The sequence below is a fragment of the Tupaia chinensis genome, unplaced genomic scaffold (genome assembly GCF_000334495.1).
Source record: "Tupaia chinensis unplaced genomic scaffold, TupChi_1.0 Scaffold000238_1, whole genome shotgun sequence".
Classification (NCBI taxonomy): domain Eukaryota; kingdom Metazoa; phylum Chordata; class Mammalia; order Scandentia; family Tupaiidae; genus Tupaia; species Tupaia belangeri.
In genome coordinates, this window is record NW_006159716.1 from 315,474 (window position 1) to 331,701 (window position 16,228).

The 16,228-nt window shown below is 51.7% G+C and overlaps 2 protein-coding genes across 8 annotated transcripts in view; one reads left to right on the forward strand and one right to left on the reverse strand.

The window, feature by feature from the left end:
• The window catches only part of MRPS18A (mitochondrial ribosomal protein S18A), a 20,168-nt gene extending 6,989 nt beyond the window's left edge, over positions 1-13,179 (forward strand). Inside the window, exons 2-6 of one of the 3 annotated variants that reach the window (XM_006148518.2) lie at positions 3,002-3,033; positions 6,067-6,174; positions 9,410-9,533; positions 9,737-9,806; positions 12,766-13,179. In XM_006148518.2, the coding sequence (XP_006148580.1) occupies positions 3,002-3,033; positions 6,067-6,174; positions 9,410-9,533; positions 9,737-9,806; positions 12,766-12,910 (479 nt within the window). In that variant the 3' untranslated portion in view covers positions 12,911-13,179. Of the gene's footprint in view, positions 1-3,001; positions 3,034-6,066; positions 6,175-9,409; positions 9,534-9,736; positions 9,807-12,436; positions 12,504-12,765 lie in introns of those variants that run through there. The other 2 variants (XM_006148519.3, XM_027771889.1) reach the window with 2 other exon arrangements.
• The window catches only part of RSPH9 (radial spoke head component 9), a 40,016-nt gene that overhangs the window by 4,278 nt on the left and 19,510 nt on the right, over positions 1-16,228 (reverse strand). For 4 of the 5 annotated variants that reach the window (XM_006148510.2, XM_006148515.3, XM_006148514.3 and 1 more), the window contains one exon: positions 13,568-13,793. In XM_006148510.2, the coding sequence (XP_006148572.1) occupies positions 13,633-13,793 (161 nt within the window). In that variant the 3' untranslated portion in view covers positions 13,568-13,632. Of the gene's footprint in view, positions 1-13,567; positions 13,794-16,228 lie in introns of those variants that run through there. The other variant, XM_006148511.3, reaches the window with a different exon arrangement.

Genomic DNA, 16,228 nt, shown 5'->3' on the forward strand with positions numbered 1-16,228 from the left:
GTTGAGTTTAAGCCACCAGGTCCAGGACTCGAACTGTGGTCGCCCACATGGGAGTCCAGTGACGTAGCCATTACACCATCTGCTGGTCTCAGAGAAGTGCCTATCTTGATAGTGGTCCTTCAGTACTATTGGGTTGTCAGAAAAATCATGACATATTTTTTATATGTTTTTCTATGCAAAAATGCATCATGACTTTTTTGACAACCCAATAGTTTAGAAAACAACTTCTTTTGTTAGTTTACTTGATAATTGCCATATCTCAAAACATAAGAGTGATTCAGTCTTTATCTAAACACATTTTCTGTTAGTGCCTAAATCGCTTAGTCCAGTTTTTCTTAGCCACCCTCACTTCTGTAGAATGGAGAGGCAGCCAGGGACAGAATGGATCTCGGGTTTTATTTGTTTTTGACATGTTTTTGTATGCACACTGAAAATCAATACCATTCTGATTGCTATCTCCTCTTTTCAGAGGCTTAAAACCTGCTAAGGGCCTTTGCAGGCTCCAGCCGGGCCTTCTTCCCGTGCACTAAGACACCACCCTAATCAGTCTTGTGTGAGTTCTCCGGTCATTCCTTCTGGTCTGACAAATTGTCTCTATTAGATAAGCATCTGCCTATTGTTTTACCCACTGGCTTCTAGTAAGATGATTCACTGGCTCAGAGTTCTGTGTGGATCACTTGTGAACAGTAGAGCTTGCCATGGGCTTTGATCTCTTTTCCCTGGGCCAGTGGGATGACTTAAGGGTTTGGTTCCTTGCCGGGAGTGATGTGTGTTTTGTTAGACTTGTTTACCTCATGGTGAAGACCCAAGTGCCTCCACCAAGAAGAGAAGGGAACCGCATGTTTATCCACTCTGAGTTTCAGGGCATTGTTCCTGTGCTGACTCAAATGGTACCAGAATGTGTCTCTCCTTTTGTTTCCTATAGGGATTCTCAGAATACTCCCACTATCGGCACTTGTTACTGCTCAGATTTGGTTGCCCTTAGCCCCTCTCTCAGCTTGGTTTTGCAAATTTGCAAGTTTCCAGGGTGCCTGGAACCCCTACTGGACCGAGGGTGTGCCTTCTTTCTAGACACACACTCCACCCGCCTTTGGAGATTGTGTCTGCAGATTCACACGTCACAGTGACCTTCCTTCTGCCCCTGTGCTGGCTTGTAGACTGCGGACCAGGTTGAGTCTCACCCACATCCTGTTCTTGGGTTGGTCTCTGTTCTGTACAAGTAGATCCATTTGTGGGGTGACGCATTTTCTGTCTTTGAATTGATAAGTGACTACAGTGTTCTCTGGAGAAAGCCTCAGGGCTTTTCTGGTCATTGTTACTCCTTTGTGTGTCTGGAGTTGGACTCTGAGGGGCTCTCAGGTTGGTTGTTTTGGAGTAATAAGTCTTTATGAATGGTTTGCCCAGAAAACAAATGGGGAACAATTCCAGGCAGTCTGTGTCCAATTAGGTGTCAGTCACAGAGCTCAGTGATCACAGATGCTGCCCTGGGCCCCTGGTTGAGTTAGAATTGCCTTTTTCCTTAGATAGTCCCTTCTCTTTTTATTAGAAAAGCAGCACATGTTTATTTCAAAAACTTTAGGAAATACATATATACAAAAAAGAAATACTAAAAGCATTTAATTGGCATCACCAAGAGATAAGTATTTACTATTTAGGTATGTAGGAGGCGCCTAGCCTTGAAATCCATGTTTTATTGGGGGTGTGTGTGTGTGTGTACACTTTATTATTTATAAGGACACTTCCCTAGGGGGAGGTCCATAGATTTCACTGGATTTTCAAAGGTAAGCTCTTTCTAATCTGTACCACTTCTGGCCTTGGCCAGAGCTGAGTAAAACTGAATGGTGGTAACCAGGATGCTGCTAAAATATGGTTTTAGTATTTTGACAGATAATTTGCAGCCCAGCTACTATGTGGGTCCAAGTTTTCCATTACAGTAATTAACAGTCAGAAGAGGACTATGGCAAGTATTTTGCTCCCTAAAAATAGTAGCTAACATTTATTGAGCATTCGCTATGTACCAGTTCCTACGCTAACAGCTGTGGCTTTTCTCTAAAGAAACTGGGAGAACAAGGGAGATTTTCCAACAACTACTTGATTATATTTGCCAAAGGGAGCTATTAAATTGGTTCTTCCTTTGATTATGGTTGGAGTTGTCATTCTGCATCCTGGTTAAGTAACATAGGAAATGCTTATACCCCGACAGATGCGTACAACTGACCGCCTTGCCGTGGAATTCTTTCCTGGGTGCCTAAGACCTAATAGGCGAAGAGGGAGCCCCTCTCAGTTTGGAGTGGCAGTACTTGCCGCCGCATACTGCCAGACCCAGGATCTGCAGGCTCCTTACTCACACCTCTTCCCTCACTCCTCTCCAGTGTAAACACAATGCAAGTCTGCAGGGAGAGGAGCGGAGCAAAGAATTTAACTCACAGACTTAACAGGAAACGTGCAAGACAAGCATTAGGAGTGAACTGGGTTCATCACGTATCTGCTATGAGGCCACTGAAACTATTAGTCCAGCACTGTATCTTAGGTTGCAAACTCTTCAAAGTCATAAGCCATTTTTGATTGGCCTTGTGAAAAGACACATGCAAGGGGTACTTTTAAAGGCTTTTTAGATGCGGCTGCCTCCCCAGCTCTTAGGACATTTCTGCTAGCCGGAATAGGGTAGGGTAGGGCAGGATCTTGCCAATTCCCCTCAGAACCAAGATGAATCTCAGCTTAGCATGGCAAAAGCAGCATGGAGACCATTAATCCCAGAGAGAAAATACTATCTGTGCATCCCAGGCTTGCTCCCGCCCCACCTTGAGGGTGTAGGGCCTTGGCACTGGTCGGGGGGGTGGGGTGGACAAGGAACCCTGCATGCTTTCTGTTCCAGGTGGGGACTGTGGGAGAGTGCAGACTAAAAGCTCCTTTTTCCCGCTGTGTAGAATTTGAGTTGTTATTTGAAACTCCGTGTTCCTTATTAAATGGCTGACCCAATTTTTCCCCTTTATCTCTGCAGTGGTGGAGATCCAAGAAGGGAAGACAACTATAGTAAGTATCATCGAGTTGGCCACTTACAACCTCTTTAACGCTCAGAGCTGCCTGGCTGCTCCTCTGAGGAAGGGAGGGAGGCCCAAACTGACTCCTGGCTCTAGGATCAGCTCCCAGGGTGACCATAAATCCCACAGTCTACTATTTTCCCAAGCGTGTGCTGTAGTGTGGTTAATCAGGAACAGTCGCCATGCCTGAACTGAGGTATCTGCTGCTTGATTAAAGTGGCCTTTTGTATGCCAAGGTCTCAGAGGCCTTTACTGATGTGTTCTTTGATGGATGATAAATCAGTTTCCCAAAGGGGAAACTAAGTCAGTGTTATGGGTCTAGAGAGCCAGAGTAAACTGACCCAGGGCCAGGAGCCTAAACCTCAGATACTTTCTTTTCTGCCTGGAATGACTAAGCTACTCCCTAAGTGATACATGTAAAAGGTGACATTCTCTGGGCCCTGGCCTCCCTAGCTGGCGCCCTGGCTTGTCTGTTGGTAGGAAAGCTGGAACGATTCTTCATCTACCCACTCCCCCTTTTTGCTCACTGGGCCCATCTCACCTCCCTTCCTTGGAGAGTCATGGGGCCTAGATTATCCTATAATCCTTAAAAGACAACGTTGTTTTCACATGGCCTTCTATGCCTCCAAGAAATCCTCAGCCATTCTGCAGAGCTCCCAGAAGCCTTTCTAACTTCCATGTCAACCAGGGATTTAGTTCTCTGGCAGCCAGCCAAGCCCAATTCTCCAAGGCAGTCTTATCCCCAGGACGAGTCCATCGGGTCTTCCCCTGAATACTCCCTCAGCCTTCCCACTGCTTAGCCTTAAAACAGATCTGTTTAGGGCATCCCCATTTCCTTAGGGCACCTTTTTTGGTTTCCTGATCCAAAGGCAAAATGAGCATTCACCCTGTAAATGCCACACTGGAAGAGAGACAGACATCCTACTTTTGAGTGTAAAAAGTGACTCTCAGGGCGCTTCTGTGGTGCAGCAGCAACACAAAGGCCCTCCAAGACTAGAAGCCACATGGTGACCACGGGTTCAGATCCCCATTAGGCCTGGAAACTCATCAGGCACACATGCGAGTACCCAGGACTCTGTGGAGCTAGAGGGCTGGAGGAAGGGGATCATGGGGTGATGACACCCATCCAGGGTTTGTCAGTCTGTTTGTCTCTCTATATATATATCATTTTTTTAAAAATCGTCTTTTTCATGTGGGACATGAATCTGCTATTTGTAGAATGAACTGGAAACACTGTGGCCCTGTGAAGGCCCTGGGGCGGTGGAGTAGCCAGTCCGTGCTGGAGGCACTGCCATAGCTGACTAGGGTGTTCATCTCTTCTCTATGAAATAAGATCAGATGTGTCCCTCACTAGGCTGGGGGGTTAAGTGAGATGATATGTGTGAGCCGTACTTGGCACAGAGCCAGGCATGTAGTGGGAAGTCAGGAAACGTTAGCTGCTGTGGCAGAAGGGTGGGTAGCACCGCCAAGCAGTACTTCCACCCCCTTTCCTTTTTATTTATTTAGTTTTTAAGTTGCCAGAGGGCACTTGCACTTGTACCTGCCAGAGACAGAAAGGGAGGTAAAACGCATTCCCCAATGGGGATGAGTATGCCACAACCTTTTCTTCATTTCTCCACCCAGTGGATTTTGTGCATATCTGGCGTGTTTTATAGCACCCCAAGGTTGGGACTCACACTGCACAGCTGGCCGTGTGAGATTCAGCCCCTCTAACCATTAGGCAGTAGGGCCAGCCTCCCCTTTTCTTTTGGCCAGTTCTCCCCTAGAAGGTAGAGTAGTGCTTCCCTCCCAAAGTCTCTCAGATCTGTCCCAGCCTCACGTTCAGAGTCCATGGCCTCAGTCAGCAAGGCTTGTTAAACTCTCGCAACCGGAGCTGACTCCCAGTTTGTTGGCTTATTGCACTCGGTAATTCCAAGGCTATGTCACAGGATACAGCAGCAATGGGGAGGTCATTTTACTTGTGACCCCAGCAGGGTCGGAAAGGTGGCATCTAAAATGATAGAGCAAAGAGCAAGATGGGAATGTATCCTTCTCTCTCTCTCTCTCTCTCTCTCTCTGCGCGTGTGTGTGTTTGGAGAATGAGAGAAGCGGCAGTATGCTATGCACAGATATCTGCCTGTCCAGCCTGGGCACTATAGGTGTCTGGGGCTATATAATTCTGTGAGGGCTGTCCTGTGCCATGTAGAATGGTAGGCAACATCCCTGCTACATGCCAGGAGTACCCCTTCCCTGATCATGACAATCAGAGATATCTCCAGGCATTGCAGGGCATCCTCTGGGGGAGCGAAATGACCTCTGGTTGAGAGCCATTGATGTAGACCTTAGCTCTGTAAGATAAAGCTAGAAACTGTAAGTTCCTTTGAGGAGGACATGTGGCATGGGAGGGGGCCTTCCTTTAGACACTACATATCTGTGCCATTGGCAACTTTACCATGTGTATATGTATTACTTTTTCCTAGGGGGGGGAGAAAGCCTGAAGTTCTGGTGATTTCGTTTAATTTTTTAAGCAAGGAAAGGTAATACTCAGTTACTAGAGCAAACCCTTCTCACTCTCTTTCCACCAGTATTAAATTCAGTTTTCACTACCCTGCAGGCCAGTGGACCACATCCCTGTAGCTGCCCCAAGGCTCAGTACCTAGCAGCTGCAGAACATATGCCACAGTGCAGGCAGAGAGACTGAGGAGCTACTCCCACAATACCCCTGGAGATAGACACCCACTGGCATTCCCGTCATTTGGGGGTTTACTCTAAGTGGCTGTGGGACCAAGAGATAGCATAGGACTGAAACACGACCCACCGCGAGGCAGTCCCGTGTGGGAAGGTTCCCAGTTCAAGTCCAGAGATTTCCTTGTGTCCGACCAGGCATGCACTTAGCCATGATCCAGGGCTGGCTGAAGGCTAGGGGTGGACCGTGGCACCAAGACCCTGTTGCTCTCTCACTCACACACTCAGGGAAGAAACAAAAAGATAAGTGACTCCACACTGGCCAGGTCTCTCACGCTAGCTCTCTTTCTCTGTCTCCTAGCTCGAAGGCCGTATCACAGGGACTCCTAAGGAGAGTCCAGATCCCCCTAACCCCTCAGGCCAGTGCCCCATCTGCCGCTGGAACCTGAAGCACAAGTATAACTATGAGGTGAGTCTGCGTGCAGACACAGCTCTGCGTGTCCTGGAGGGTGGATTCCCTAGTTAACGCGGTGTCCACCCCCTGTAGCTCCTGCTGCATCTCACAGCACCACCAGAGACAGCAGCATTTTGTCCAGTGGCTCACAACTCTGCACATTAGACTCACCTGGGAGCTTAAAAAATGATGCCCAAGTTCCACCTCAGACCAGCTGAAACAGTCTCAGGGAGTGGGGCCTAAGCAGTTTTTAAAAGCTTTTAGGATTCTAATGGGCAGCCAGGGTTGAGAGCCACCAGTTGGGTTCATGGGCTCGTTGTGTTTCAGAGCACCAGGGCCCTGTAACCCAGCCTTGCAAGTGTTGTGTCCTTGAGGGACTGGGAATCATGATCTGAGTTTGGCTTTCTTTTTATAAAAATGAGGGTACGTTTGAATAGGTTCTTGGTTCTCACTGTGACCTGGGAACACATGACTTGTCTCCTTCCACATTGGGGATACCAGGACACTGAAGGCTCTAGCTCTTCCAGAGAGTTGTTTCCAGGGAAAAAGGTAACAGTGAATAATCACAGTAGGGAACATACTGAGTGCTTACTCTCTGTCTGGCACAGTTGTGAGAACTTACATGTGGTACTCACTTCGTTTTCGCAGTAACTCTAGGAAAGAGGAATTTTTTGTTTGTTTTGTTTTGTTTTGGCCACAGGGTACGTGCACTTGCCAGAAAGATATAGAGAGGGTTAGTGAGACATCCCTGGGGGATGACCATACTGCAATCCCTTCTCCATTTTCCTCCTGGGATTTTGGGCATGCACGCACACACACCTGGCATGATTTTCAAGCCACCGGGACACAAATGTGGGAGTCCAGCTCCTTAACTACCTACCACACAGGTCCTGCTGGTCCCAGGAGGAACTTTTCATCCTCATTTTACAGGTGAGGACATTGGAGGCATGGAGAAGCTAATGAACGTGCTTCTCTTGGCTCACTGAGCTAGTATCAGATCTAGGATACAAACTCCAGGGATACAAAGCCCAGGCAGAGCTCATGTTCCTAACCACTGCTCTGTTCATCCTCTGCAGAGATGGGAGGGTAAGGACGCAGCCCTGGAGAAATCCACACTTGTTCTTCAGAGCTCTCACTGGTGACATTAAGCACCCTATTTTTGGGTTTCAGGTGATTCAGGCTCTAGGCCAGTTTGACCTGCAAGCTGTCCCTATGCCCCTTTGTGGAATGGGATGACTAAGGGCAGAGATTCTGGTCAGGTGATAAGAACAGGAGGGCCTCATGCCCATGGGATCTGAACAGAATGACCCAACTAATCTCCTGGGCTGGGAGCCTTGGCTTCAGGCCACTCTGGGGGTGGGGGGGGTGGGGCTTTTCTCCCTGCCCTGGGGCTCTTCTCCTGATGGCCACAAGCAGGTCAGAGAGCCTAAGCTTCTTGTGACATGTCAGTTAGTGCTGGTAAGAAAGTGGACTCCACACCTGCCCAGCAACTGCGGGCAATCTTCCTACCAGCCGTTTCCAGGAAGTGTCCTTGGCTCTGTCCGTCCAGCAGAAGAAATCAAATCCCTCCGAGGTAAAGGCTAAAGTTGTTTTCCTTTTACCCCTTTCCACTCAGAACACTGTTATCCTGAGCTGCACAGAGCTGTCGGCTTCCTTGGCAGTCCCCAGTGGGGGCTGGGGCCACGAGCCCAGTTTATTAGCCCTGGATTAATCCAATCCAAGTACTTTTCATCAGATTCTGAAGCATACAGGGGTGGGAGTGGAGGGCCTAGGTCCCTCAGGAGCTGTCCAGTGATTAAACAAATCTGTGGTTATACAGTGAGGCGCCTGCCAGGGCAGCAAGTTGGTCTGTGAAACATGACTGCTAAGACTGTCATGCCAAACCCTTGGGCGGGAGATGCTGAGTTTTATTTAACCCTTTCAGGCCTTCTGTGGAAGTTGGGAGTGGAGAGAGATGATCTCTTACCTTGATTCTGGCTCTATTTATCTCATTTCTTTGACCTGTCCCAAGCAGCCTGGTGGGTGTATGATCCAGGGAAGCCCAAGGACCCACTCACATCTGTCATGGGGCTTAGAAGACGTGGGTTGAAGATCCCAACACTGGGCACTTCTCCCACATGCCCAGTACTTCGGAGGGAATGTAGGAGGACAAGGGGCCATCGCATCTACTCTGGCCTGGGACATCTAGGCTTTGGGGATAAAACGGTTTACAAGTTTTCCCTCTTGTATGGAAATAATGATATGTGCCCTCTCTACCCAGAGAGGCTAGCCCAACAGACATTTCGTCACCAAGAAAAACACTGCAAGAGCATGAAAGATTGGTAGCATCTCTTTGAAGAGTTTTTATTCTCTAACCTAACCTACCAAAAGATTATCTCTTAGGAGGAGCTGGGGGCTTTTGAGGTTGGTAATGGGGTACAGAAAATCTTAGCAAGCCAGACCAGCAGATGGCATAACGGTTATGTCACTGGACTCCCATGTAGTCAACCACAGTTTAAGTCCCAGACCCAGCAGCTTAAAATACATTGGGCACTGCGTGCATGCGTGCCCACTCTGTCTCTCTGGCGAGCATATGCATGCTATAGCAAAACTCTCTTAAAAAGAGAAAGAAAGGGAACCAGCAGTTAGCGTAATGGCTATGTCGCTGGACTCCCACGTAGTCGACCGCGGTTTGTATCCCGGACCCGGTGGCTTAAAACTCACGCTGGGCGCATGTGCGTGCGTGCCCAAGATCCCGAGAGGAGAATGGAGGAGAAGGGATTGCGGTGTGACCATCCCCCCTGGGGGGTGATTTCTCGCTTTCTATCTCTATGTCTCTGTCTGTCTGGCGAGCGCACGCACCCTACAGTGAAAATCTCTCCAAAAAAAAAAAAAAAGAGAGAAAGAAAGAAAATCTTAGTAAGCTGAGAAAAACTTCATTAGGGCAAAGATAACAGACCTGTATGCAAAGCTCTGGTGCAGGGCATGATTCAGGTAGGTTCACAGAAACATCAACCTCTTGGAGATCTGGGATCCCATAGTCCCCACTACAGACCTTGTGGCCCTAGTTCCCGGGCATCAAAAGCAAGCTCGCTAGCCCTCATATCTATCTTTTATTTATTTATTTCATTCCATGAACAACAGAGACAGACTGCACCTTCAGTGGGTCCTATGCCACAATCCACCTCTGGCCCTCAGCACTGCCTTGCAGTGTTTTATCACTGTGCCACCACCTGGCCCCCTCATGTCTTTTATTTTTGGTTTCCATTAGGATGTTTTGCTGCTCAGTCAATTCATCCGGCCTCACGGAGGCATGCTGCCCCGAAAGGTCACAGGCCTGTGTCAGGAAGAGCATCGCAAGATTGAGGAGTGTGTGAAGATGGCCCACCGAGCAGGTAGAAGGCCCCAGGGTACTAAGAGGAGCAGAGGGCTGCAGGCACCATCTCTCCCCACCCACCTGCTCCTGTTCCAGCCCCCCCGAAAGGGAAGTGGCTATCCAGAGCATTAGTCATACCCATCCTCCAGTACCACTTCTCCACTCACTCTGGCCTCCTAAGAGCTAGAGACCTGCCCCTAATATGCTCTTCCTTCCACTCAGGTCTGTTCCCAAATCACAGGCCTCGGCTTCCTGAAGGATTTGTTCCAAAAACCAAGCCCCGACTAAACCGGTAAGCAAGCCTGGCTGCACCAGCCTGAGCGCTCTGGCACTCAGTTCTCGTTGGATTTCACAGGGGAAGCCGTTCGCTCTGTGCTTCCCCTGTCTGTGCCTTTCCCATCCAGCGCGAGCACCCTACCCTCACTGGTTCTCCGCTGTGGCAGTCTGTCACCTCTCTTGCTGCCCTCGGCCTCGTTCCTCTTCCCTGCCCTGTGGGACACTTAGGTCTGGGGCACAGAGGGTAAGAAGACTGCCGATTGGTCATTAGAATGTGTTAATCCCTGTTTATGGCATCATACTGGGTTGCTATGGGGATGTCAGAGTACTTCTACAAACTTTCAGTATCTCATCTCTTTCCAGCACTGAGGTTATTAAAGGGCAGAACCAGGCCTTAGAAATGAGAAGGCCTGCCAAATTAGGTCCCCTGTATACAGTTGTGCATGTTGGGCACTGTACAACTTCAGGGCGACGTCCATGCAGAGTCGATAACAAGTGGTGCTCCCTAGAGTCGTACTGTGAACAGCCTACACAGCTGCACATGGTGATCTCAAAGTCCCGAGGTTTCACAGAGGACAACAAAAAGGCCCTCGGATCCTGGAATCAGTCTTCCTCCAGCCTAAGCAGGGTGGCCCTCTAGAGTAGGAACAGATTCTTGCCTCATTGTCAAGTAACTATTCTATTGCAAGTCCTTCCTCCCATATTTTTGACATCATCACATTCACATACTCTTAGTCTATAATATCCCCTTGCTGAGACTAGAGCCAGTCTATAAAATCATTCTGGGGTTTCTTCTCCCCTTCCAGCAGCCCATCTGGGTACCACTGGTGGTCCCAGGCTGGAGTAAGGAATATGGAACTGCTTTCCACAGGCACTAAAGTTGATGGAAGCAAAGCAAAACAGTTAACCCCCAGCAAACCTAGGCTGATGCTCAACAGAACCCAGACATGGCAGGTGGGAGGCCAGATTGCTGAGCTCTGGGTGCAAAGACGTAGGAATGCAGGGTTACCGCCTAGTACCCCGTCTCCCCTATCCTGGAGGCTGGGCCAGAGCTGGACCGTCACTGAGACCTTGCCAGCACCCTGGCCCTGTGCACCCTCCACCTGCCCCTTCTTCATTCTCGCTGGGCCATCTGCCAGCATCTTGGGGGAGCAGTGCATACGAACCACTTTCTGTGTCTCTCAACAGCTAGGGACCATTTGGGGGATGAGCCTGCCCCCCTCTCAGACTTTTTAGGAGACAGCAGGCCTGAGGACACAATCCATCCTGCCCTCAGGCCTTTGAAGCTAAGCCAGGCTCCCTCCCGTACATCCGGTGTCCTTTAACGTGACATAGGATTGATGACGTGTGGGGGTTTTGGGGTTGCAAAAGGCCATGGGGGATGGGGGAATTCTAACTCCAAAGGAAATTGATTCCCTAGCAAGGGGCTCTATGATTTCCTCCAGAGATCCTTGAGCTGCTACGCATTTGCCCAGGCTCTGCCGAGCCCAGCAGAGCCATGCTTTGTCTTCCTGCCATGTCCGATCTCCCTGCCTCTGTACAAGAGGTACAAAAGGCTGGCTTAGGAAAGAGCCTTGGTTCTTCTCAGAACACTGACTAGAGGCCCCCTGCTCACTCCCTGCCAGCCAGTGCTCCCCATGGCATAGGCATTGGGCCCAGGGAAAAGAACAGCTCCCCGTAGAGCACCAGCGGTGCTGGAAGCAAGCAAGACACTTAGTCCCTAGAAAACCAAGGTGCTTCTAGGGCACTGACTCTGGAGAACTGGTCAGCCTTGGGGTCTTCAGGAGTCCTTGAGTCCCAGCGAGTACCCTTTATAGGGAGCCTGCCTCCAGTATACCCCCTTCTCTTCACCTACCACCTAGAAACTGGAAGGGGCCGGTAGCCGTTCCCTCCCTTTTACCTTACATTCTTCCATTATCCCAACACCACTGGTCATTGGGAAAACTACCCACGGGGCCAGCCCATTCCAAGGGGAAGGGCATTGACATCTCCCGTGAACACGGAGAGGGCCCATCACACACTCAGAGTGCAGACCAGCACCTCACAGCGGCCCCTGTGCATAGGGCCGACAGCAGACCAAGGTCCAAACGAGCTCATTGAAATATATAAATCAGTGATCTTTTTTACCCTTTCTTTAATCTACAAATTTTCAGGGTATTAATCCTTTAAATTAAAAAGCTTATGTGAGAGTCTCCAAAGGCGGCTGGATCGAGCCCTAACCTAGAGTAGAGGCAAAGGGAGGGTTCCTGGCCTTTGTCATAGCTGAGCTTTCACGATGAAGGATGGGCCTTTTTGGAAAGGATCCAGGTTTCACTCTGAACAGAGTAAATCCCAATCCCAGCCAGTATGAGCCACTTTTCCAGGAACTATCAGGGCCCTGGCCATCCCCAAAGGAGGTCAAAGGATCATGGGCAGCAGCCATCTTTTCCCACCCCCCTTCTACTTACTAGAACCTTCCTGGGCTAGGGCTGCACCCACAGGCTCTCACCCCTTGGTTCTCATCATGGGCTGGGTGAGGGGTAGTGTTCTGACACCAGTTAGGGGTGCTCTGGGGAATTCCCTGAGGGCTGGAGTGGCAGAGTGAGCCAAGTGGGGAAGAGGAAGGGTTCCTCCAGGCCCCTTACATCAGTTCTCCTCGCCCCACAGCTGAGGTCAGGGAGGAGTGATCTGCTCTCCCAGCAGCCTCTTCCACCACCCTCTCCCTGCAAACACACAAACACTGACAACTACAGATCAAGGGAACTCGTGGCCCCGTGCTGCCTGACCCTGGCCACACACGCTTGCAGAAGAGCCCAGCCCGTGTGTTTACAGGACACTCAGCCGTTACTCCCAGGAAAATCCCCTGCACTTCAAGAAAGGAAAAGTGGTGAAAGGATTTACGTGGCCAACCATGGCTTGGTTGAAGGAGTTAGTACCCCAACCCCAGTTCCAGGGTGGGCTCCCAACTCTCACAGCCACTCTGTCCTCCCGCACAGCTACCTGACCCGCTGGTCTCCCCGTTCTGTCAAGCCCATCTACAATAAAGGTCACCGCTGGAACAAGGTGCACATGGCCGTGGGGTCACCCCTCCTGAAGGACAACATCTCCTACTCAAGAACACCTTTGAAGCTGTATCACTGATTGAGGACAGGCCTTCCCGACCTGACCAGAGCTCCTACCCCTTCACTGTGGAGTTAGACCAGCTTATGAGCCCTCAGCTACAACTGTGCTGTTGCCCCATCCCTCCAGGATGGCCGGCCTCCAACATGAATGGCACAGCGGACAGTGGGACTAACCACAGGACACTTGGGTCCCTCAGCAGCCACTGTGGTGTCATGATGAGTTTGGGGCTGGCGGACAAGAGTTTTGCCCTAAGGAATGTCATAACCAGGCCTGTGGGCTTACCTGACCTGCTAGGTGTGTGCTCACTGCTTCGAAGTACCTGGGGCCTGGGCACAGTCCCAGCTGGCTGCTGAACACGGAGCAATGCCGTGGGCCACTGAATGCAGCTGGACGCAACAGGGTCCCATCCTCTGTTGACAACTCTTTAGTCTGGGGGGCTGCAAGGAGGTGAGTTGGACTACCTGGCCCACATGTAGCTCTCACCTGAGTCCACAAAGCTGCCTTCCTCAGAGGGCCCCTGGCTGCCACCTTCTCCCACAGCCATCTACACCCATCATTCTCTTCTCTTACCAACACTGTCCGGCCTTTCGCCCCCTGCTTTAGAGATGGATTTCCTGGCTCAGAGCCTGGGGATCAGATGGAATGGGGGGGAGGAAGCAGGACAGAGCCAACAGGCCGAGTACACTGAGATTTATGAAACACCTGATGCGCTGCATACTGACCGTCCGGCCTCTCCCATCCTACAGCATGAAGGGCAAGTCCAGGTTCTTCTCGCCAGTGCCCACGTAGATGTAGCCATAGTTCCTGGTGCGGGGGGCGTGGAAGAAGGTGAGGCCTGGCCAAAGCAGGCTGCGTAGCACCACCAGGGCGTTGCCTCGCTCCATCTGGATGCTCCAGGACCCTGGGGATAGGGCAGCAGGAGGGGAGGCAGGTGCTGAGGTCCCACTGGGAAAGGGAGGCGATCTAATTAATGTAGGCGGTACTCCCTATGGCCTTTTAGCCATTTCTCTGCTCATTAAAACCACTTCCAGAGGGAGGGCAAGTGAAAAAGTGAGACAGACCAGTCGTTTTGTTCCTGTCGACAAGTCCAACTAAAGGTGGAGTGAAGGAGGCTGGGGGGAGTTGGGCTGGGCCGGGGACTCCAGGCTCCTCACCCAAACTCAAGGGTAGTCACCAGTGACCTTTCCTCCCGTGGCTTGCCCTTCCTGCCAGTTTGCTCTCTTTTCCCCAGTCCTAGAAGCCTCTGCCCTGAGATGGGTTAGACCAGACCAGGGGCTCAGATAGAAATCTGGCCCCTGCAGGCCTCCCAGCTCAGTGGCCTCTCTGGCAGCTGTTGGACTGGGAGCCATCCTCGGTGGGAGGGGACTTGGGCTTCTGCGAATGAGCCTTTGTCTGTCCTGGGTTCTGCCCTGGTTTTTGCTCCCCTAGACAAGAGCAGCCTAGCCTGGGGCTGAGTTGTGCAGCCATGAGGACTTGGCTGGAAGGGCCTGATCCAGCTCCAGGACTGAGGGAGGGAGCCGCTGTGTGGGAGGAAGGAGCCTGGGAAAATCGCCTCTGGATGCAGATCTGGGGCTTCTATTCCCCTGCGCACAGAGGCCTCTCCCGGCCCAGCCACAGCCCTGCTCCGGGCCTGCCAGGAAGGCAAATGCTTTGAAGGTTTCGGTGTTGGACCAGCCAGCCATGCACTGCGAGCTGCTCAGGCCTTCATCAGCTGCCAGCCCAGCCCGCTGCCTGGCTCCTGCAGCCCCAGCTTCCTTCCCACAGGCCACCTCCAGCCACGGCCCACCCTGGTCACTCCACACCCACAGAGGTCCAGCCTGCATCCCACAGCTGACTAGGAGCCCCTGGGCCCTTGGCAGCAGCTTGGCCCTGCTCAAGGTGCAGCTGCCTGCCCAGCTTCCTTCCCATGGGCCACCTCCAGCCATGGCCCACCCCCGTCACTCCACACCCACAGCCTCAGCTCAGTCCCCACCCACAGAGGTCCAGCCTGCATCCCACAGCTGACTAGGAGCCCCTGGGCCCTTGGCAGCAGCTCAGCCCTGCTCAAGGTGCAGCTGCCTGCCCAGGTCAGAGCCAGAGCTTTCTGGACTACGGGCCAGCCACCCCAGCCCTGCTCAGAGAGAGGCCTAAGAGTTCACCTAACTAGCAGTGGCCAGCACTAGCCTGTGCACAAGTGGCAAAGTGGAAGCCACAGTGTGGACTGGTCACCCCTACCCTACAGTGCCCACCAGATGGCACCAAGAAGAAAGCCCAGGGTCCCTGTGTCACCAGGGCTCAGGCTAGAGCACTCCTCAAAAGGGGAATATTTCCCTGGATTCTTGCAAGTTTTTCTTTGGGCGTCTGAGCTCCTTTACCTCCCAGACCTGCCATCCTCAGAGTTTGAGAGGCCCTAACCTGTTGATGTCCTGCTCAGGCCTCCCCAGAAAACAGACTGGGGATGATGAGGGCTGGGGTATGATGATAAAGTGTCCCTGGTCCATTGTCCAGCTGGACGCACAGGCCCATCACTTCCCGTCACCCTGCCAGTGCCCAGAGCACCATGTGTGCCCCACCTTCTGTAGAGAGCCAGTGCTTTCCTGTTCAGGAAGCCTACGGTCACACGCCTCCTTGAACCAGGAATGGCTCTGCCTCCTTGGTCTGTGGCCAGGAAGGGCAAGCAACCTGCCTAGACCAAATGCTGCCCCGGACAAAATGGAATCTTGAGCTCTTCCCCCCTCTGCACCCTCTCATCCATTTGCTGTCACCAGCATGTTGGCACATACAAGGGCAGGGTCCTGGGTTGCCTCGTACCAGTCTGTCTGCCCTCACATTTGGCCACCTCTTGCCATTAGCAGATGTGGAAGTCTCAGACAAAATGGTACAGGCCCATCAGCAGGGATCCCACCCAGACAGCAAGGAGAAATGGATGCTAGGGAGATCCAGGCCCCTGTGGGGCAGGAGGACAATGCCAAGCAAGCCAAAGGGGTTGGCAGAGGACACCAGTGACATGCAAAGGGCCGGCCAGCAAAGAGCACTGCCTCTCTCCCTTGCATTCCTGTCACACCGCTGTCCTCTCATCTTCCCTGGCCCAGCTGGTCACCCAGGAAACAGATTCAATGTGCCAGGAGTCACGTAGCATCTACCTGAGGAGCCAGGCACTGGCTCTCACCTTCACTGACTTATGCACCTGCTGAGAAGGCTGAGCCCAACCAGCTACCATGGCCGCCCCTAGGACTCAGAACCAGCCTCTGCTCTCCCAAGTCTCCCCAAACTTCCCGTCATGCCCGCTGCCAGCCTTCAGAACGTCTATACTGACGTGCTGCAGTGCGGGCCACGACAACAGGAGTAGGGCCTCCA